The sequence below is a fragment of the Patagioenas fasciata genome, chromosome 2, assembly GCF_037038585.1.
Source record: "Patagioenas fasciata isolate bPatFas1 chromosome 2, bPatFas1.hap1, whole genome shotgun sequence".
Lineage (NCBI taxonomy): Eukaryota > Metazoa > Chordata > Aves > Columbiformes > Columbidae > Patagioenas > Patagioenas fasciata.
The window spans coordinates 29,704,549-29,728,734 of NC_092521.1; the positions used below are offsets into that span (position 1 = coordinate 29,704,549).

The 24,186-nt window shown below is 38.7% G+C and overlaps 1 protein-coding gene across 1 annotated transcript; it reads left to right on the forward strand.

Moving 5' to 3' along the window:
• Window positions 1–65: 65 nt before the first annotated feature.
• On the forward strand, window positions 66–6,684 carry SLC7A13 (solute carrier family 7 member 13). Its single transcript, XM_065832715.2, has 4 exons — window positions 66–944; window positions 3,461–3,592; window positions 5,289–5,653; window positions 6,424–6,684. The coding sequence occupies exons 1-4, from the start codon at window positions 221–223 to the stop codon at window positions 6,667–6,669; spliced, it is 1,467 nt and encodes a 488-aa protein (XP_065688787.1). The 5' UTR covers window positions 66–220; the 3' UTR covers window positions 6,670–6,684.
• The last annotated feature ends 17,502 nt before the right edge of the window (window positions 6,685–24,186 follow it).

Sequence of the window (24,186 nt, forward strand, 5' to 3'; positions counted from 1 at the left end):
TTCTTGAAGTGTTTGGTTAATCATCTTCACACACAAGGCATCAGAACCCAAAGTATGCTCTCTTTTCTGAATGATTAAGCCAGGCTTCCCATAGCATTTCACTAGCAATTAGGGAGGGCTGTGACAGTCTGGTAACAACAAAGTGCGACAGAAATACGTGTAATCCTCTGAAGTCATATAATCTGCTGTGAAAAGAAAAAAACAAACAACACAGAACAAAATGGGAAAGCGAGAGAGCAACAGTCCTAAAGATGTGAAAAGGAAGCAAAAGGCCAAGATGCAACTGAAAAGAAATATAGGTTATTTCGATGGGGTAAGTTTTATTATAGGAACGATTGTTGGGGCAGGGATCTTTGTGTCTCCCACGGGGGTGCTAAAGCATTCCTTACTCAATGTCGGGGTCACACTGGTGATCTGGATCGCATCTGGACTGGTGTCTCTGATGGGTTCCCTCTGTTATGCGGAGCTGGGGACCGCTCTACCCTTCTCTGGAGGAGAATACAGCCACATCAAAAGAGGCCTTGGATCCCTACCCGCCTTTATGTTTATCTGGACATCAACATTTACCAAGCCGGCATCAAATGCTGCTCGAGCCTTGCTGTTTGCTGAATACGCCACCCAGCCCTTCTATGGCATCTGCCCTGCACCAGACGTGCTGAAGAAATGCTTGGCCTTGGCTGTTCTTTGGTCTCTGGGGATTTTGAATGGCCGCAGTGTCAAAGTGTCTACCTGGGTGCAGACAGTCTTCACCCTGCTGAAGATGATGGCCTTGTCTGTGATCGCTATCGGTGGCATCGTCCTCCTCGTTGGAGGGAGGAAGGAGAACCTGGCCAGGTTTGAGGACACGTTCAGCTCGGAGATCCCCAACTCATCGCAGGTTGCCGAAGCCTTCTTCCAAGGGCTGTATGCATACGGTGGTTGGTGGTCCCTCAATTATATGGCAGGTATCTCACTCCTCTCAGTTTTCTTCTGCAGTCACCGTTCTTACCTTCCTTAGCTCATCTTAGTAGAATTTCTCTCTCTTTCAAGACCGTAGTGTCTTTCATGTTCTGTGTGGGTCCTGAGTTTGTCTGGGCTGGTAGAAATGGCTTTGTTCCTCTCTAGGGAAGTTTCCTGCATCTTGTGCAGTCTCCAGAATCAGACTGTCATTTCCAAAGGAGTATAAGAGAAATCAGAATAGTTCACTTAAAATCTCAGACATAAACATATTTTTTCATACCTTAAAAAGTTGCATTTTGTCTTTCTCAGTGTCAGCGCATTTTTAGAAAAGGATTAAGATATCCATGCCAAACTATGTACACAGTAAGGACCAAATATAAAAAAAAGGTAATTTACTCATTTGTATTAAATCTCTGAGGTTATGTAGTTGGCTTTTTACATGGGACAAATTCATTCTGAATTGTGTTAAAATGTAATAATTTTATAGCGTATATGGGATGGTCAGTAGTTACTTCCTCGAGAAAACAGAGTTTTGCACAGAAGGTGAAGAAGAATCTAAGGAAAGTGGTCTAAATCCCTTCATATAACTTGTACTTGTTTTCAAACATTCAAAAGCTTTTTGAATATCCATTTACTTATCCTATTCTGTATCTGATGACACATGTGGCAGTAATAAATAGAGCATTTTTTTGTTAACGCTACAGAGATAATGTTCATGTTAGTTACGCTTGTCACGAATTGAATAGTGTTTCATAATTTAATCAGATTTATAGAATTAAGTTGTGACTGAGTGTTACTTTTATATCTTTATTTACCCATTGACCTCTATCACATGTAAAGCAGTAAATAAACCATGTGTGAAATGCAGAAAACAAAGTTCAATGGTGAGAACAGTGTGAAAATCAGGTTAATGTTTAAAAAAATTACAGTTATTACGAACAAGCTATTCCAGTGTTAACAATATGCTGCAATAAAAAAAAAGTGATATAAATCAGCAAAGTATAATTTTGAAATCTTAGGATTTCCTTAGAGGCAAGCATTTAGCTTTGTAAGCCTGAGAATATACAAAATTATTGGTAAAATGTTAATTTATTTTCTGATCAATTAGCAGTAATAATAAATGCCATACACTGGGCAGCACAGCTGTTTAGACAGATGCAACCTACACACTTGTCCTCTTCTGAACTGAATTTCCTATTCTTCAACAATAACTTCATTCCTGTGAGTGTCAGCTGAAGCATCAGGTGCCAGCTGGATGGCAGGACTGTAACAAAACAAATGGAAAGATAAATTTAAATTGGCAATTTTGAGGATTGTCCACTTCTGGGCTGAAAATTACCAAGTCTATTTCTTACGTTTGAAATAAATCCAAAATTCTCTGATAGTCCGTATCTGAATTCCGCTGTTGTGCTCATTCAGTCCCTCTGGCTCTGGGCCTGGTGGCTGGCACTGGGGTGGCTCGAAACTGATGCTCTGGGAATGAGACAGAAATTATATTTGAGGCAGAAAAGGGGTTTCTGTCTCTTAAGAAGAGCTAAAGTAAGCTCCACATTTGACTATTCACTTGATCACCCTTGTGAGTTATTGGTTGGTAATGCTGAGGAAGGCTTCTGTAAATGCTGAGGGAAGCGGGAAGGGGAGGGGGAGCGAGAGGGAATGGATGTTGGAGTGAAAGAGACAAAAAAGATGCTTTTTGACTGAGATGAGAATGAATTAGTAAAGTTCTGCAAACCAACTCCATCTTTTTCTGGAACTGTCGCAGGGTCAGGAATGTGTGCTAGTGCCTCTGTGCCTCTGTGCCAGTGCTGCTGCAAAATTTGGAGGTTTTTCTTATTTGTAAGAGCAGTTTTAAGTTAAGATGCCAGGCTTAGCACTGAACAGTTTTCCTCTGTCAGTTTTGCCCTGGAAAAGATAATCAACAGCAGAATCGAGCTGGGAATGACCCCCTTTTAAAGCCACTGCATTACTGCTCTTCTGTCAATACCTTCAGTCTCTCCCATTACCTTTTCTGCATTTCCTGATGTACTGGCAAAGATAAAGGTTTTGTGCAGGAACAGGAAAATACACTTAGAAAGTGTCAGATCAGGACACATGAGGTGATGTAAGAATAAATAATCTGACTTCAGAGTCTCATGTTTAAGCTAGTGATTTAAAAGCATGGCTACTTGAAAATTTGTTACCACATCAATTTTCTAATGTAAGTCAAATATGGGTTTAATTAAGTCAGTCCTTTTGTAATTTTTTTAGTCAGTTAATCAGACCTCCATCCATCTTTCCTTCCATAGTACTTAAAAAATAACTCAATAAGAAAAACAAAAAAAATGTTTAGGGTTATTTAGTATTAAACTATTTGAGAACCACACTAGCACCTCACAAGCAATGTAGCTTAGCAGCCATGATTAGCGGTGGGGGCAGGACTTTGGTATTCATCTTGTCAAGCTCTGCACAGATTCACTCCTGAAACAAACTTGCAGAAGCTACATTGCTTGCTTTATTAGTCTTTTTAAATTGTATTTTTCAGAAGAGATGAAAAACCCTAGCAGAAATATCCCCTTAACTGTGATGACTGCTGTTCCTGCAGTGATTGTTTTTTATTTACTGGTGAACATCTCATATCTGACTGTCCTCACACCTAAGGAAATTGTATCTTCAGGTATGGATTTTTTTTTTTTTAAATTAAAAAACTGTGGGCAATTAGCATACCCATCTGATATCAGTTTATTGGGTTACTTCTGCTCATATAACTTCACGGTCAGGAAGTTTAGGTTTCTTTCTAAGTTTTAACAGGGAATTCTTGTTTAATTTTACTGTATGAAACACATTGGATTGAATGTAGACAGCTGTTATTATTTGTAGAAAATGTTGGCTTATACCTGCGCTGTCAAAAAAGAAATCAGAAGTGTGTTAAAACCTGGAAAATCAGGTGGAGATCAGGTCTCTACTGAGTATAGAAAAGGCCTTTGTTTTCCTGTGGCTTTAGTCCTCTCTCCTCCTTCTTTCCCTACCTGATGGTGTCTCCGGTTAAATCCAATAGTGTTCAGCAAGTGGACAAATCTACCATGATAAGGAATATAGAAAATACTATGGATACAAAACTGAAGCCATTTTGTGTGTGTGTGTGTGTGGTTTATTCATTATAAGTATTGTGATTCCTTAGAAGAGCCTATACTAAAGCCCAGTGTATGTAAAACATCTCTCAGATCCTGCACCAGTGACAAGGTACAAGAGGAGCTTTATTTTTCCTTGATTGTCCAAACGACACCTTTTAAATACCACTCTAACGAGACCGAGCTGTCAGACCTTGCCTCCAGGAGTGCCAAAAAACATTTGTCATTTGGATAGATCGGTTATTTTTTTTTTTCCTGTGAGAACAGCTCAATTACATAAACGGGAGTGGTGTAGCTGTCACTCCACAACCTGTTATTATCGCTGAGCCGTTGTCAGGCGATCTGCTGGGACACATGCACCATTTACAGATCTGTCCTATGATGAAAGAGGCAGCGAATATCAGAGTATCCGTGAACAGCAGCTGCCCAGCTGGCACGAGTGGCTACAAAAATGCTGAGAGGGCTGTGCTTATCCACATCAGCTGAGGACATAGCCTTAAAATTATATCTCTTGTTTCAAACACTGCTATGCATTGCCCCGGTTCTTGTTTGTTCACTACAGGTTTTTTGACGGTTGTTTTCCTCTACTCTAATAACATTGCGTGTTGCCCAGATTGCTGCAAGACCTATATTCCTTGTGGCAGTTGGTTATAGGCCCACTGAATATTAGTCTTCGCTATAATATGGGCCATAGCTATTTTCCAAGAAATATTGAATATCTCTTGTTCAGAAATACTCTCACATTTCCCTGTTCCACCCAACCCAAAACCTCATCAATAACACGCTCGCTGACCCGTCTCTGCCCGTACACGCACTCCTGTTGGCGGTTCCCTCATAACAGTAGATCATGTCACCGCTGTGGTCACACCAAGAACTAATGCGTTCATTTTCTTTCCCCGTGTGGCCTTGCCCATGCGTGTGGGTTTGTGATTCATGGTGGTGGGATGCAGGTTGCTCCCGCTGGGCAGTTCATTACCCTGGTATTGGCCCCAGCAGGTTTGCCCAGCTTGCTGTGGCAGGCAGCACTCCTTCTTGCTGTCACCCCCCCCCCCCAGGAAATTTTTAGTTCTTGAATTAAATACCCTTAGGATTAGATTAGTCATGTTTGGCAACTGCAACAAAAAAATAGGCATTGCTGGTAAATAATAGGTATTTCATGTATTTTAAGTGAAGTTTCTGTTGAATCTGTCAGTAATTCAGAACATGGTACCTATGCGACACTAATGCTTTGCTTTCTTGCAGTTGCTGTGGCAGTCACTTGGGCTGATCGAGTGATCCCCTCGGTTGCCTGGATCATTCCTCTCTCTGTTGCCATCTCAATATTTGGTGCCCTCAACAGCAGCATGTTCACACTAGGTCGATTAAGCTATGCTGGAAGTCAGTCGGGACATCTACCTGTTTTAATATCCATGCTTAATGTCCACTCCTGTACTCCAGCACCAGCCATGATTTTTTCAACCATGATTGCATCCATTTTTATAATCCCCTCTGACCTTATTATGTTAACAAATTACTTTGGATTTTCTGCCTGGTTTATGATTGGATTGACTTGTACAAGCCTGATTGTACTTCGATACCGGGAACCTCATCTACATCGACCATACAAAGTAAATGGAAATAAGTAACAAAATATTTTTAAATACTTTTTTTGAGTCATGGGTAGCATGCAAAAGTTATGGAACAAATGCAAGTCAAAAGTGGATAGTCACTGCAAAAATACAAATAATAACCACAACGTTTAGAGCCTTATTTAACATGTTTACTTCACACTGTAGGAAGAAAGGAAAAAACAAAACAAAACAAAACAGAAGATCTCTGCCTCAGAGAGCTTGCACTTAAAACCAAGGGATGGGTATGTGTGGAAAGGGGAAGATGTGGAAACAGTGTAAGATGGGAAACCATACCAGTGTGGAGCAGTAACCAGAACAGTGTGGGGTCCAAAGCGGCCATTCATGTTTAATTAAACCTTGATCTACTCTCATCTTTCCTGACACAGCCGCAGACATTAAGGGTGTGTTTAATCTCAATCTAGCTGTCAGAAACACAGGTTAGAAGTGTATGCTCGTTGTCAAAGCCTCTTGTAGCCACCCAACCCCGAATTTCTTCTAGGTGTCCATAGTATCAAATGTGGATGAATGGTTTTCAGGGCCTGCCCATCTCTCTGCCTTGACAAGAGGAGGAGCCTTAACAAGTATTTTAGAGAAGTTGCCTGTCTTGTAGGGAATTTGAGGTCAGATGAATCTCATCCTGGGTGAGATTGCAGCAACGTGAGAAGTGGTACTCAAATGTGGCTAAGACTGCATTATTGCTCTTATGAATGATGCATGAAATCATGCGGAGTTTATTTCCTAACCCAGTTTTTTCTTTTCTCTTGCAGGTGTTTCTACCAGTTCCATTTCTGATGGTGGCAATGTCTTTCTTCCTGGTTGCAGCTCCTGTAGTCTGGTCTCCAAACTTGCAATATGTTTATGTTTTCCTGTTTATGCTGGGAAGTCTTCTTGTTTACTTCCCTTTTGTGTATTTTAAACTGCGTTTTGCATTTCTTGATAAAATTACTTGCCAGTTACAGCTGCTGTTGGAAGTTTCTCCTGCTGATGGATCTGCTGAGAGCAAATGTGAATAATGGCAAATGTTTAATCCCAGTGCAACTAAGAACCACCAAGGATTTTCTTTAACCATAATTGTAGAAGGCACAAGTTGGATCTTAGGTGTGATATACAGATGTGCATGCATGTGTGTATATATAATATATACATGTATACATGAGTATACATATATTGCAGACGTATGTACATGTGTGTATATATACATACATATACATGTATGCACATAGCTGCATATATACTTATATGCATATGTATGTATAGACATTAGCTTCAGGAGTGAATATGTATATATTTTTGTGCCTCTGTGTGTATACATGTTTAATAGGTGAATCTAAAATGGGAATCTCTGTTGAACTGGTAAAATCTGTAAAATGCTCTCTCTTGCTCCTGAAGACACAGCTAAAGCTGCGTATACACTCACATTAATAGAAATAAGACTAAATTACAGCACCAATACTTATTAATGTTATCATATAATAAATGAGTAAATGCATACTTATCAACATGATTGTACAACATACTTTTGGTCTCCATATTAAGCTATCTGGATTAATTATAGTTCATAGTAGCTGGTTATAGAGGCTTTATACTTCTGTTCATTAGCTACTTTTTTTGTCTGAATTTATTTTTAATAAAAACCTTTGAAAGACATTATAAAATTGACTGAGACCTTTTTTAATCCCAAGACAACTGTGCATGGTGTGCCTTAGCTATTTTAGATCAACACATACGAATGCAGAGTGTAATCTTGCTAAGCATAAAGTAAAGCAATAAGAATTATTTATCTTATTTGTTACAGTGATAAAACTCAGGATAGCTAGATTAATATTTTTTTTTTTTTTTTTAAATCTTAGCAAGCATTACTATTACCTTATTCGTTAATTCCTTCTGGGTGTTGTTGAGAAATAAGAGTGTTTTAGGCCTCCTTCCCTCCACTTTTGGTTTGTTTATGAAAGCAAGATAAATAAATTCTCGATTTTTTATTTTGTTAATTGGGCCATATTAAGTCTACTGAATATTAAAACTTAAAGCCAAAGAATCCGTACACAAGAAACATCACATACTTAGGTGATTTATCTATTAATATGTGCTATTGTTTTTATGATTACAATAGAACTATGCGTGTAATTTTTTTCCCTTCCTCTTTCAAATCTGTCTATATGAAGCTGAGGACTACAACCAGTAGAGGGCTCTGGACTAACATCGCTCTTCAACTGTGACATTCTGAGTTGCTGGATTGTGTGTCAGTGAGAGAAATAGTTTTACAGAGCATTACCTTTTAACACAGTAGAGTGAAAAAAAATGTTTGCTAGAACATACAGTTCTCTGATATATCAAAAATTTAGAGGTCAGAATTTTAGATAAAGACTTTATCCATAGCTACCCAAAGCATAGGTCCTGAAAGGCTAGGAACGAACTGAAGGTTCAGGAGGATTTGACTTTCCACTGGAAAAAGCCCTCAAATGGAAACTGGTACATGAAGAAAGTGGCTTTTCTCACAGCTGATGATATAAACAGAATGAAAATCTGAAGTAAAAATTAGACCTTTTAAAATGCTGTAGGAAGAGTCTACTCAAGTGAGGAGTTAAATGAATACAGCTGAGCTGGAGACTGGATCCTGCTGAAAGCAAGACAGGAATCAATGTTTAATTTAGCTCAATAGTGCTGTCAGAAAGACATTTCTCTTGTTATTTAAATAGAAAAGAAAAATCACAGAACTAGACACCATTTTATAGAAGTAATATTTTAAGAACTGATTCTAGTGAATATTAAAAGGAAGGAAGGATTTTACTGTGACTAAAGCACTAACCAGGGATTTGCAAATGTAGGTGTGATGCCTGGCAGTGCCACAGATTTTCAACTGGTCTTGATCAAATCATCTATTTAAACCTGGGTTTTAATCTGTGAATAAAAATGGGAATTATAAGAAGAAAAAAAGGCATAGGGCAATGATGTTGTATTGAGGATCACATGGTTAGAAAAAGCAGACATCCAGGGGATGGTGCTCAATTGGTTGTGTAATTTTTATGTACTTTCTTGTCAGTAGATCTACTTGAGCTTGTTTTTACTCTTGAACTCCATAATGAGTTGAGTACCTAGTGAATACACATATCAGGGTATGTTTAGATAATGGGAGCATGTGTGTGTTAATTATACAAATCTTGAATTTAGAGGTTTAGCAGTTTCAACAAATTAGAAAACTCAAAAGTCCCACTGAAATGTAATATTAAATTGATTGCATCTATGTATCTTCTTGTAATACAAAGTAACTATTTTTTCTGTTAACAAAAACCTGGGAAATTGCACATAAACAGGCACACACACAACCCAAATTTTCAGTTATTATTGCCAAAGACTCAACAAGGACAAGAACAGTAAAATCAGGTCAGAATTAAGACTGCCCATCCAAATTTAATCTGCTCCCTCTATAGAGGCACCTTAGAATGGCCTTTGATTATCAGATCATAAACTGTTCTTTCAATATACCCTTACCTCATTTATTGGATAAAATGGATGCTGCTCAGATTATTCGCTTATATTTTCTTCCCATTTTTCAACGTGTGACCTTGCACTCTATTTATCACTCTCTGCTCAGATGCTGTTCTTGATACAGGTTATTAATTTCATACAGACTTTCCTGTGGTGTTCCTCATGACAGCATCTGAGCACTTCACAAACAACTACTAATTTGTCTTTACTCTCATCAGCTGAAACAGTGGTATCATTTTGCTTTGAGGAAAGTGAATTAAGCTGATGTGTGGGTTGCACAACAAGTGAGATCCTTCAATTCAGATCAAACACCTTGATGGAGAACCACTGATGGAGATTCAGGTCCAGCAATGGATGTTTCTTTACCTTAGGAAGCAGGACAAAGAAGTGGAGAAGAAAAGGAATTGATGCATACATATCTTGTCTGGATATTCAGCCACCATATGCAGATTTCAGTTCTTCCATACCTTTTAGGTGGGAACAAAGGAAGTACGGCCAAAATTGTTTGCTGATGTTGGATTCCTAAGTTGGGATACCTGGGACCTTATTTCTCATAATAATTAATATGTTCAGAGTGCACGGTCTCCTGGAATTAAGTTCTAAGAATGGTAAAAAGGAAAGAAGAATAAATTATCACAGTCACTTTGGTTTGAATGAATAACAGATAACCTATAACTCAATCTCTGACCAAGTGTGGGTAGCTGCGATTCTTTTAGGACATTATAAAGTCTATGAAATGTTAAATTACAACTATGAGAGTTTAAAATTCCACCAAATCAAAACCTAAGCATTTAACATGGGGTATAGAAAATGAGAAAAACAGAATTAATGAAAATGTAACAAAATATTGCTTTAAATGATTCCAGTATGACCTTGGATTTTTATGGGGAGAGAGGTTTGAATTCTTCTGGACAATATTCAGATTCCTTAATCCAGCAACCCTTATGCAAGTACCACCTCATTTACTACATCAAATTCCATTTCTACAGAAAATGCAGGATTTAGTTTCTCCAATTTAGTGTCTTCCACAACACAAACTCTTGACGTATTCCCAAATCCGAGTGAGGTGGATGTCTTCTGAAAAATAATTTTATTAAATGACCTGTTGTTTGGAAAGGGACTTACAGAGCTGAGTTGCATTAACATTATAAAAGCAATCTTGGATATGGTATTTTCTGTCTTCTGAATATGAGTCACTTGATGTTCTCTTAATGCAGCCTTTCTTTTGCTTGAGTGTTTTAGAACGCCAAATCACAAAGAAGCAAATACAGTGTTCAATTTATATAGATTTCTCATTGTTACTAGGTCATTCCACATTTCCAAGCACTAAGCATAAAGGAACAGAATTCAAATGTATAGCTCCTATTAACTGCTCTGGCCAAGAGCCATTCAATATTTTAACATTATAGCTTGTTTTCAGTGACACTAGTTGGTCTCAGCTGCTTTCCTACTTGAACATATCTCAGAAAATGCTGTATAGAAGTGTGACTGGTTTAGTACTAGACTATATCTGATATTTATTTACATTTTTTTTTTTTACCTTTGACTTCATAATTCTTGTAAGCTCATGCATACTTGCATGTTTCAGAAGTTCAACCTTACAACAAATGAACTTAAAATGTGGATTTTTTTTTCAATACTATACTGGTGAGTTTGGCCTGTAACATCCCTTGCTGTTTTTCTAGGTGTCTAACACAATATTTATATGTATTTCTGCAATATTTTTTTTCCTATTGTCACTGTAAAAAGACAACATAAAAACCCAAATGGTAATCAGTCTTATTTTAAAAATTACTTGTAGATATACTTTTTGCTAATTCCATGTGTGCTGGTTACTTTATGAAAAGTTTCACTGTGAGGCAAAAAACAGCAACCATACAGAAGAAATTAATTTATGTACTTCCCTTTTCATAGTTATTGTTAGTTGTGATCCCAATAAAAAGATAAATAATAAGCAGTTGTACATTTTTGTTTGTGTTTTTTGGCTGTAACCTCTGGTTTGCACAGGGGAGGGTGTGTGAGGAGCTGCCTGTAAGACGTGGAGCAGCTCAGACCTTCTGACTTCTAATCTTAGGTTTGGTACCTGGCACTGTGGATTTTGCTGAGGTTCCCCACATCTGCTAAACCAGAAACAATCATGTTTTACCAGTTTACAGGTCAAAGTGTATCCGCTTGTCACCTTCTCTTCTGGATCACAGTCAGGAATTATTCTTGTCAGTGCCCTCTATGGCTTATTCCAAGTGATGGGGGACCTTGAGCATTCCCAGTTTTTGCTGGCTTGATGTGGAGGGGTAAGAGCCACAAGTGCTTCAGGAACTGTGAAGCTGTTGCTGTTCTGCTTTGGAACAGGAAATTAAACATTTTTAAATTAGCAGGTTTGGATAACCTGTATCTGACTATTCATGTTGATTTTTAATAACTCTTGTAACACACGGGAAGTTTTAGGAGAGTAAAAGAAAGTTAGCATGCCACATTTAAAAAGAATAAAAGAGATGACCCAAGTAATTATAGGCTTCTCAGTGTGACATAAATCCTTACAAAAATAATGGAACAGCTAATATGAAACTGAATAAAGGATTAAAAGAGAGTAGCATAATTAATGCCAGTTCATTTGTGTTTATGGAAAATAATCCTATCAAACCAGCTTTACATTATATCTTCTGTAATTTTGGTTGATTAAAGGATAATAATGTTGATGTATAATATTAAAAAATTACTTGAAACGAGATGGGAAAAGTCTTATGAAATGTCTGGAAGATGACAAAATCAACATGACACACATTAAATGCTTTAGAAACTGTCAAATGAGATCTCAATTTAACTCGTGAAAAGCAGTCTCCAGAGCAGCCCCACAGAGATCAGACCTTGATTCTACCCTCTTTCGTATGCCTGTCAACGATCTGTAAAAATGAAGCTATCACTGAAAAAGTTTATGCATGCCTACAATGGAAAATGCCACAAAAACCCCAAACAAACAATAAGATGGCAGGGCAGAGAGCCAAGGAAGTCAGGATTCTGTGATCAGCTGGATAGAAGCAAACAATGTGCTCTGCAAGAGTTATGGTCATGTAATAACCAAAACCACTGCCTCCTTTCTGGTGGCAGCACACTATTAGATCAGGGTTGTTGCCGGTGACTATGAGAAATGGTCCACAGTCATCGGGAAATGTCAACTGAAGTGAAGTTCAGTGAGGTCCTGCTTTGTGTTCCATCAGCAGCAACGCTGAGACCTCCTCTGAAGAAATGGTTCCAGTTCTCTGTCCACAAAGGGAGAAGTGACTGTGATTTCTCCCTGAATCCTTTCCAATAGCAGAAAGTTAATGACACAAAAACAACCATGAAGGATATCTGGAACCTGGATATTTTGGCTTAGCCACAGAGAAATTGTTTGACTTGATGGAGAGCAAAATATTACTAATAGGCACTTTAATTTAGCAGATAATGATATAGCAAGACCCTGGACCTGAAAGTTGAAGCAATTCAGACTGAATTTGAAATCCATATATATGTTGTTTTGCTATGCTCAATATGTTCATTCAGTCCTGTTTAAAAATGAAAGTATATTCAGGAAACATGAGAATAAATTTTATTTATCCTATTTATTCTTAATCCCTTTTTGCAGTAAGAAATTTTCACCCTTTGACACACTTGGTAGCAGGCATTTCTGTCAAAGCAATTCCTGTCGCTGTTTAAAAGTTTCTCTTATGCAGCACATTTTGGCAGCTCTACTTTTTTTCCTCAGAATTGTCTAATGATTTCAGTTTGTGGTTGTGAGTTCACTCTAAGCTAAAAAGGTTATGGAATCATTTTTAATTTACTTTCAAAAACTCCTGAGGATAAACATGACATCGGCCAAAACATGTCAGTTGAGTTTTATCATATGGATTTCAGTCTTTGTAAAAGAGACTTTTCTCATCTGCAGTTCATCCTCGTTGCAAACAGTGGTTGGACTGGTTTGGCAGAACTATTGTAGTAATACTCAAAAAGTCACCCAAACATGAAAACATGCAGGGCACTGAACTGTGGTCTTCAGCTTCCAGCACAAGAAATTTCTGAATTTGCTGTCAGAAACAACATCTCCTCTGTGGATTCATTGCCATGCAAGTTTTCTGCCTGTTATCTTACACTTGCTGGTTGATTTAGTTTTTATTTCCACTAATACTCAAGCTTGTATAATTGTTCTGGTGTGTAAAAATGCATTGCTAGAAGTATTTTCCTTTTGAATTTTTCTTTGACTTTTTGATTTGGGTTTAGCTCTTTCTTTGTTTGCTATTATTGAATTTCTGTTCACCATAGAGATTTTATTAGACAGACCAAGTCATTATAGAGTTTTCCCTGTACACAAGGGGAAATCTTCATTAAAATCAGTGATTTTTCAGTTTTATTTAATGAAATTGATTTTGTGATTCTTTCTTCATTTTCTCTTAAGTGAGCCCAATCAGCATCCTCAGAGGACAGTAAAACTGGGCTTCATATCCAAGAAGCAGATGCACAAATGACGTAATGTACAGTTCTTACAGGGTGAAACAGGGGAATTTTTACTTGCACTATGTGAATTGTGTTCTGAGCCTGGCCACAGTGTCACTCTAAGGAGTTATGCTTAACTAGTTATTTGCCAAGGCTTCTAACACCTGCTCCAAAGCAGTGATTCCCAGGAGAGACTCCCACATTCCGGAAACATGGCTTATATTTCTTGTTTCGGAGGGGTGATACAGAAATTCATATTTCAGTGACTGTGTCCAGATTTTTCAGCATGCCTTGTAGCAGTGGCTTGCCATTTCATTATTTGTGATTTTCCTCTGCTTTGGCAGACCAAAAGCGTGTCAGGGATAGCTTTGTGTTTTTTCTCCAAGCTAGATAAAATATTTTAAAGAGCCTAAGGATGAAAGGTGATATATGAGGGATTCCATTAGGAATACGTCTGTTGGAGGATGCATCCTTTTTCACAATTATGTTTTGTAATTTATCAGCTTTTAATTGATTTATCATGTGCTGTGGTAGTTTTGTATAATTTCTGGGTTTGGAACAGAAGTATGAAGTAGGAATGAGTCAAATATTTTGAAAAAATATAAGCTTATTGCATTACCATTATTACATTTAACTTTGGGGATTCCAAACATGCTTCATAATCACTTTCCCAGTGCAACAGAAGAATACATTGTGTTTGTGGTAGCTGATCATGTTCGCAACTCTGCCGCTTCTCGATTCTCTTAGTGGCATTGATATTTTGGCTTGGGCTCTTCTCAGCTTTCTTCCTGTAATCAAGATAATGCCTATATTTTAGTTGAACGAAACACAAAAGATTCTCTGGAGCTGAAACCCACTGACACATTCCCTGCTTAGTACTAGCTCCAGCCTTACTAACCTTAGCCTTTCAGCATTTAAAAAATCTGCACAATTGGAAGAATCAATATTTAGGGCATCATCACTATAAGCATAATTAATCTTTGGGATTTTATATATAATCAATAACAATGATATTGTACATAATCAAAATCAATATCAAATCATATATATAATCAATATAATATATTAACCCCAGAGACAAGGACTTTCATTAAGAAAAAACAAAAAATGTAAAGATCAGCATTGTAGTTGATCTTTCAGTCTCACAAAACCCCATTTCCTAAAATGCTTGACAACATGTGGTTCTTATTAAACTATTCTAAATCAGACATGTAATTTGAGGCCTGAATTAAGGACTCATTTTGGTTTTGCTCTTTGTTTTCAGAACATGCATGCATAACAATACTAGCCAGATATTTCAGTATGTTAGACAAAGGGATTCCTATACCTAAGTGGCAGAGCCACTTAGTAATCCAGAAAAAAACACCACCAACAACACATGTATATCCTTAAAGCCAATTAATTTACTCAATGCATGTGTAAAGGACAGATTTACTACTTCTCCAACCTCCCCATACCTTTCCAACCACTGCAACCTGAAGGCAGGGTGGGTGACAAAATTTGTATCTGTCTTGTCTGGGACTTTGTGTGAGGGCCAGGTGGCTTTCATCTTCACTGACATGGCAGTGGAGACCTCTGAGAGGAGGTTTCCTGGGACCAGTGGAGGTGTCAGGAACCAGCAGTCGTAAATAAATGACCACAGCCACAGTGTCTGACCCCATCCTCTGTGCATTTATTATAGGAAACATAATTTCCCTGTCTGTGATCTAACAGCGGCTGAGGTGGTCAAAGAGGTTGACAAATGAAAGATTAATTCCATCAGAGCCAGAAGGCTTCCCTGCTCCAGACCCAAGCTGGGGAAAGATGTATTTAGTGTAAGCTAACAGGACCGAACAGAAATCAGGGATCTGGCAGAGGAACAGGCAAAAATAAATGTGGTGGTAGCCACAGAGTGATGCTGATCAGTGAGTAGCCGGCTGTGAGCTGGTCTGAAGTGTGTAAAAAGTGAGAAACTGGGAGATAGGCAGGAAAGCAGCATTTATCATTGTCTGCTGAGTTTCAGTACAGTTTAAGAAATCTTCCTCAAATAAAAAGTACTGATTTGAGTTTGAAAATCTAACTTTAAATTAAAGTAGGACTATATCTGAGGCTTGCTGAAGTGAAATCCCAGTGAAACCAATGGATAGGCTCCCATTAACACAGCAGGGTTTAGGTTCTTTATTGGCTTGAATCATATCTAGGACTGAAGGGTCTTGTTTGAACTTTCGTTCCACATAACCGTTAATGCATTTAGAACACCCTGCCTACATTTTAACTCCTTGAAAATCCTTTGAGGGTGTTTTTCTCAAGTTTCTAAAACATTCTCATTAAATTTATTGAAATGCATCTCTTAGAACATTTTCACGTATTAAAAAGGAACATTTGTCTCTTCTTACTGTGGTAATTCAAATGACATTGTTTAAAATTAATCTATTGCGGTAGTTTCTTTTGACACCAGGATTTGTCTCTTGAAATTTTTCCTTGCTGTATTTTTTGAGAATTTTCAGCATTTTTTCTGTCACTGTACTTGCATGTAACAGCTCTTCTTTTCAGTCACTTTGCACACTGAAGGTCCACACCAGCTACTGCAGTATTTATTACTCCACCGCTGTTCTTGCACATCCTCATACAATCAGTAGCTGCTGTAATCTGCTTTTCTGGATAAATAATTGGAGCCTTCAAACAGTCTGCATGTATTCCCAAAACAAGGGGACTGCATACCCTTTTTTCCCCATGACCTCTCATACTGTCTCAGCAGCCTGAGATGAAGTCAGAACAGCAACTTTAACTGAGCTTTCCTTTCTCCCTGAATTTGGTGTCCTTTTACAGAATCACAAAATGGTTGGGGTTGGAAGGAACCTCTGAAGATCATCTAGTACAACCCACCTGCTGAAGCAGGTTCACCTGGAGTAGATTGCACAGGAATGTGTCCAGGCACATCTTGAATGTGTCCAGAGAAGGAGACTCCACAACCTCTCAGGGCAGCCTGTTCCAGTGTTCTGGCACCCTCAAAGTAAAGAAGTTTTTCCTCATATTCAAATGGAACCTCCTGTGTTTGTCTGTGCTGTTGCACCTCATTCTGTCGTTGGGCACCACTGAAAGGAATCTGGTCCCATCCTCTTGACACCCACCCTTGAGATATTTATAAGCACTGATGAGATCCCCTCTCAGCCTTCTCTTCTCCAGGCTGAACAGACCCAGTTCCCTCCGTCTCTCCTCATAAGAGAGGCGCTCTAGGCCCCTAATAATCTTCGTAGCCCTTCGCTAGACTCCCTCCAGTAATTCCTTATCCTTCTTAAACTGGAAAGCACAGAACTGGACACAGTACTCCAGATGCAACCTCACCAGGGTAGAGTAGAGGGGGAGGACAACCTCCCTTGATGTGCTGATCACACTTGTCTTAATGCACCCCAGGATGCGGTTGGCCTTCTTGGCTACAAGGACACATTGCTGACTCATGTTGACTCATGGTCAACCTGTTGTCAACCAAGTCCTTTTCTGCAGTGCTGCTTTCTAACAGGTCTGCCCCCAACCTGTACTGGTGCCTGGGGTTACTCCTCCCTAGGTGCAGGACCCTACACTTTCCCTGGTTAAACTTCATTAGGTTCTTTTCTGCCCAGTCCTCCAGCCTGTCCATGTCTCACTGAATGGCAGCACAGCCTTCTGGTGGTCCCTTAAGTGCCTGTTGCAGGTGCATTGTACCACTTCGTTGCTGGAAGCCAGCTGGAAATCTGCTGAGGGAGCTGGGACTTCTGACATACAGGGAGCCTCTGGTGAAAAAGCCAACTTCACTAGTTTTCCATGATCCACTTCCCTCTCCCTGCATGCAGGGTATTTTGTAGGAGGGAATGGAGCAGGAAGCTTCAGCGTGGCTTTGCTGGCCTGGTGCACACTCCCAGGTGAGTCCAAAGGCTGCTACCCTGGGAGCACCTCAGGCTGGAGCTTTCCATTGATGGTGCCTTGGCCTCCAGCCTGCACACACTTTTCTCCTATGCCTTTTCTGTCCCAGAAACACTTACAGCACATTTGCTGAGGCTTTCCTAGCCTTTGTCCCTGCCTCCATTATCAGTGTCACCCTTGAAGATGTGAAGCTGTCCTGTAAAAGGATCCAGACCTGTTTTGTGTTGCTGGTAGCTGATGGCTCCTACCAGAATGTGTTTTTTTTAGGAGTGGATTAGGTACCTTCCAAGGACTCTGGGAGAGATGGTTGCCATTTTAAATCTCCACATTTCTGGCTCATCTACTTGACAAGAGACAAAGCAGGGAGTCTTTTATCTTTCAATGTGTGTAGAGACAGATAAGTGTTTGCTCTGCCTTAATTGAGTCATTGGCTGCCAGGGTGCATCATCGTGGGCTTCCACATCACCTCATGTGAGGTGACACAGTTAGGGTATTAAACTGGTGAAATTATGTTGATGGACATTTCAGACCCTGTTGTCTGAGAAATGCTGGAATTTATAATTTACATGCATCATTTTGCAATATCTGTTGTCCATTTTGCAAAAGTATGAAAGCATAACATGCCAGTAATGTTTTTGTTCTTATCAGTCGCACTTATTATGTACTTGCTGAAGTATTTGCTTTCATCTGAAAGAAGTCCGTAAGTCCAAGGTCACAACAGAATAGTACCATATGTTTTCATTTTAATTTGAATATTATTTTGTCTTCTTTGTATCTGCACCGAGTTTGCATTTCCCGTATGTGAACTGTCTGTCTGGTAAACAGCTAATTTTAAGTAAGGACTGCAGTGTATTTAATAAATGAATTATGAATTTTCTACTTCTTCTATTCACACCATTAACTTAATTCTAAAGGTTACCATAATCAAGTCAGGTAATGAAATATACCATTCTCAATCAAAGCATTAATATGATCAATTATTTTTGCTCTCTCTGAAGAGCAAGTTAAAGAGCAATATTTGTAAAAACTTTAGAAGTTAGTGTGGAAAAAGAATCCAAGAAAGGAGCAGAAAAAAGTGAGACAGTATGAAAGCAAAACTTATTTACTGCATTACTGACAATGAAGTGAAGTGCTGCTCAAACCAAACAGGCACATGGCCTATAATATGGATATTTGTCTTGAAAAATATTTACTGTCTTAGTCAGTACAATAATGTTTATTTTTTCCTTGACATAATATAAAGAGTTTTATGCTTATAAAATATTTTGGGTGCATATTCACAAAGCTGCACACATTAAATGTGTCTGACAAACTTAAAAGTAGTTGTCTTCAAATATACACCTTGCAGTATTTTCTGTAAAATTTCCTTTCTTCATTCTAATATGTAAATAAGTTGTTTTTCACTAATATAAACCAGAACAAGGATTTTTTGCATTCACAGTTGAATTTATGCTAGAAATGCTTTTTTACTCACTTCTTCACTGCAATGGAAATTAGAATGAAAACAACAAGGAGAAGACAGGAAAGTAAATTTTGTATTGTGAATAAGAAAGAATAAAACTTATCGTGAAGTCTGATTAGTGGAAATAAACCCAATATGTTACTGTCTCTTTAGTACAGAGAGAAAACAGCTATTTTAAAATTGTGAGTCCATGAACCTTATTGAATGCAATAAAAACTCTTGGGAAAGAGATGATGGAAGAATCTAATATTTGAAACATTTGAGACCTGCTTAGTCCTTTTTCATCTCTCTCTGAAGATTTGAAGTCTTCAGCATCTCCCATGCTTGTAACACACTGAATCAGCCAACCAAGGGGATCAGAATCCCTTGATCTACCTGGCTGGTTACCTAAATCACACAGTTGTGCTGATCAGTTCTCATGGTTGAGTGCTAAATGCACATTTTCTTTTAAGAGCTCTCTCTTATTTTTGAATATGCAAAGACACAAGTGCTCTTACATGATTATTTCTAAAAGATGTAAAATCTTAGGGGTGAATCTTTGTCAATTTAAACAAATTTTAACTGCCACTGTGTGAGCTCTATGAAATAATATGGTATTTCAGTGTGATTTTTCACTGCTGCTCCTACCATCCTCTAAAACTCAAGGATTTGTCTTTTTAAAGCCAGGATGCACAACCACAGATACCTAATTAAGCTGAATACTCATGAAGATATTCAGATAGCTTCACTACACTGTTAACTCAAGAAGCACATCAGCAATTATCATACCGAGTGTAAGAACTGTAAAGTCATTCAATAACAGACTCACAGCAACATTGGTTGGGAGAACCTCTGGCAGTCATCAAGTCCAGCCTGCTGCTCAAAATTGGACCATCACCAACACTCGACTGTCAAGTCAGCTGTGCTGATGTCTAGACATAAATCTTGAATGCTTCCAAGGATGGAGATTTCACAGCCTTTCTGGGAAACCTGCACTACATTTCCAGTGAAAGAATTTTTCTTAGTGTCCAACCTCAGTCTCCCTTGCTGCAGTGTGTGGCCCCTTGCTATGTCATTTGCCACTACTGAGGAGTTGTTGGCTTTGTCACCTTGGCAACTACCCTTCAAGTAACTGCTGGTTCTTGCAGCATCCCCTCTTTGCCCAGCTCCTGCAGCTCCTTCTCATGGGGCTCTGGGCCCCTTGGCAGCCCTCCCCTGCCACTGTCTTACCCTTTCTCTTAAACTAGGGAGCCCCAAACTAGATCCCGGTGCTGAGGAGCACAGCAATTTTCCTTGATCATCTGGCCATGGTCTTTATAAAGGAGTACAGGATGCAGTTTGCTTTATATATGATGAGAATAAAAATGTTACACAGTGTAAAATAATGTTCTTTATTTTAAAATGTTGGGAAACGCTGGGATATGAGAAGGCTACAGAAAGTGACCTCAGGGTTAAAGCAGGTCCTTTTGGTGAAAATATCAGCTCCAATCACAATCACAGTAAAAGAAGGAAGCAAACACCATGCCAGAAGAATGATCAGAAAAGGAACAGAGAACAAAACAGAGCACGGCACTGTGCCCTTTTGTAAGTTAAAAACTGTATGTGCAGTTTCATTCCTATTTCAGAAGGGCATAGTAAAAACAGAAAAGAAACATAGGTTGCAAGGGTAAATAAAGACAAAGAATGACTCCTTACTAGTCATAGATACTGAACATGGAAAAGAGGCAATTGAATGGAAATGCAAAATGTAAAAAGAGGCTTGTAAATTTGTGAATGGCATAGACAAAGTGGACAGGGAACATTTTTTAATCTTTATTTTTCAGTATAATAACTAGTGGATACAAAATTATCAGTTGGCAGCAAAAGTGAGGGTGTTTTCACACAAGGAATAGTTAATCTGTGGAATTTCTTATCACTGGGTGTTGTGAATGCTGGAAGTTTACCAAGATTCAAGAAAACGACTGGACAAATCAACTAAGGAAAAATCCATTGTGGATTATGAGAAGTTATATCTCTAGTTTGTAAGTGCTGGTGCTATGGATTGTTAGAGGCTGAGAAAGCAACTCTGGGAAAATATTCACAACATTCTTGCTCTCCTTTTTAGAGTTTTTATTGTTTGCCATTGGCTAGCATTGGAGGTAGGACACTAGAAGCTCGAATATCCTTTGGGAATCCAGTACAGATGTTTGATGTATATCCTTTGTGTTCTTATGAAAATCACATATACAATATTTGTATTTTTTTCTCCTGAATTTAAATTAAATCCAAAAGAATATGATATGTGGGTTTCTAAATCCTCCACAGAAAGAGCACTTCTGTCCTCTTAACACCAGTCCACCTCATAAGTCCAGTGGTGTGAATGGAAAAGACGTGATCTGACTTCATTATCAAGTCCAGTGGGGATATACTAAGTGAGAAAGAGGCAATTTGGAATAGGAATTCACTACACTGTCAAATATTTGTCATATCTTAATCCCCCTGAAACCTCTCCCGTAGAGAAGAAAAAAAAAAAAATAAAGAAAGCTCTCTAGCCTTTTTATTTATTATGAGCCTTGTTCCCAGTTAGAAAAGTTTTCCATTCCGTGTACAGACTTTTAACTTCTGAGGTCTATTAATTTAGAGGCAAGGCTTCAGAATAGCTGGTGACAGCTTTTCTGGAGTTGGAAAAGACTTTTTGGGAACACTGTGTTTCTGATGCTGAAAATGACAGTGTTCTTCCTAAGGTCATGCTTCAATTTTTACATCAACTATAGTTCCCTTCAATGCTATGAAAGCAATTTCCTTTGTGCTATCAATACAATGGCGAGACATTTTTCCCCTTGCTTTTCAGTGAAAACTACTAAATAAAAGTAACAAAGCCAATTTCAAAAGGCAACTTGAAGACATTATGCAAACACTGTGCTTTCAATTAACTTAAACATATGAATCCATACTCTTAGAGCATACTAAACAAAAGCTGAATCAGGATTTACAGAGTCCCACAGCATTTTCCTCTCTCTGGCCAGGATCAAAAACTATTGAATTTTCTGAGGGTCTTTCTATTTGATGTCAAAGGGCTTTGTATCCAAATTAATTGTGGAATGAGATTAATCCTTGTAGCAACTGTGAAATGCACTTTTAGCCTGTTTTAAGGCTTCTCCCATATTTGAAGGTGTTCATGGCTCTTGCCCTGCCGTGGGCATACCTTTTTTGCAAGCGATTTAACCTTTTTGTTAATATGAGCATCTTAATTTCTTACATTTGGCTTCCAAGGCAGGCAGGAACTACCATGGGTTTTTGCTTTCCTGGGCTGGCCAGAGCCATCTAAACACAGCAGTTAACGTGCCTGAAGCAGCCTGTGCTGAGCATCATTGTTGAGTCTTTCTGGACCTCGGGCTGATGGGCTGCAGGGTGAAATCCAGCATCACGCCACGGCTCTGGTACCAGCACTGAGCATCACGTCATGGTTGGTATTGCCACTGCACATGGGTGTCTGTCCAGAGAGAGCGAGGAGGGACTGCTCGTCCTCATGTCCCTCCCTGACAGACTGTGTTTATAACCATCTCTTAGGTCTTCAAAGGCTGTCAGTAAGGATTGGTCAGTTACCCTTCTACAGCTTTTACTCACTCATCAGGTAACAGCCTGTTTTCAGACCATGCCGTCCCCACTGAATATGCCTGCACATGTGCTTTCTGTTATGTTACTGTGCAACATGGACTTTGAAACAGTGCTAGAATTTAAATAAATAAATATATTGCAACGTATCTGTAACTTCAAGAACAAATATTTTGTTTTAAAAACGCAATTCTGGACTCTTGTAAGTACTACTAAAAAAAAAAAAAAAAGAAAAACAAACAAGAGCAAAAAATATAGTATTAAGTTTTGCATTTCAGCTGTGCAAAGCTGAACATGTCATGTAGAGGGTTTGTAGTGCAGTAATATTATTATATTACTGTTAATGCTTAAATATTGTTTGCACCCACACATTCCATATCACTTTTTAAAACTCTCCTCTAATACTTCAGATTGTAAAGAAGAAAGAAAAAATGTTCCAGCTTTTTACACCTCTCTGGCAAAGGCAATAAATCACTTTTTCTTTGGGGACAAATATGTAATCTCCTATATAATCTCTGACCTTAATAAGAAGACAGAACAACCAAAAGCAATTTCTCTCATTATAAAACTCTGAATGCATAACCAGTTTTAGAGAACCTGGTAACTCTTGATAGGAGTATCTGAAGAAAGGAAGAATACTCAGAAAGACAATGAATTTCTATTACTGTAGTGGTAGTAAATTCGACGAATCCAGACGCCGGCATAAGCTCTTTGATCGAACGGGCGGGCCGGGCGAGAGTAAGGAGTCTAATTCAATGTGAATTTACCATCCGTACTCTTTAATGAACTCTTAAACAACACTGAATATCAATGTCCCCGAGACCACGTTTTTCCAAGCCTTATATACTCTCTACCAAAAGGCCATGCGGCAAGCGCAGGCTACAATTGGTTACACTCACAGTCACTCATGCCCCCCCCACTATGGTGATTGGCTGCAGGGCACTGTTCACAGACTGTTCATGCGCAGCGGCAACGCCCCTCCTGCAGCCTGGGTCGAGGGCAGAGCGGCTTCTGTTTACTTTCCTTTTGTCTCTGGTGTCTCAGGGAAATCCTTCCGTGTAGCACAGCCGCATCAAGCCCTGGCTTGTTCACAGCACACAGCCAGAGACTCTCCACAATTCCTCCTTTTTTTTTTTTTTTTTTTTTCCTTTTGGACAAGCCAGGATTGATTAGCTGTGTGTTCTAATCCTTTTTTGATATGTGATAAAAAACAACTTATACATAACATATAAATAACAACAACAATCAACGTAAACAGTGCACTTTGCAATAAACCTGAGGCATTCCATTGCCATTTAAATATCGCAATGGATTGATTAAACAAATTCCAAGAACTTTGGTTTAAAGATACTCAACTTATAACAAACGATGTGCTGGGTGTTGATAAACTTACTCAAGAGGTAGTGGTGTTTAAAGATCTACTTATATAACTATAGTACACATACATGTCACAGCTAAATCAATGCAAAGGTTACACCTCACTCTGTGACCTCTGAAGGTTCTGCTGCAGGGAGTTGACTTGGTTGAGTTTGGTTCAACTCCGGCTTTACTGCTCGGCTTGGAACCCACAATGGACCTTGATCTGTGGAGAGACACATATACCCTCTACCATTAAAAATAACAGGTACTGGTCCCTTCCACAATCCAGTGGTGGGATCACGAT

Excerpts from the sequence above, each read along its gene's own strand:
- SLC7A13 (XM_065832715.2), top strand. The coding sequence starts at position 221 with ATGGGAAAGCGAGAGAGCAACAGTCCTAAAGATGTGAAAAGGAAGCAA. Across the intron at positions 945-3,460 it reads GTCCCTCAATTATATGGCAG|AAGAGATGAAAAACCCTAGC; the intron begins GTATCTCACTCC and ends TGTATTTTTCAG. Across the intron at positions 3,593-5,288 it reads TAAGGAAATTGTATCTTCAG|TTGCTGTGGCAGTCACTTGG; the intron begins GTATGGATTTTT and ends GCTTTCTTGCAG.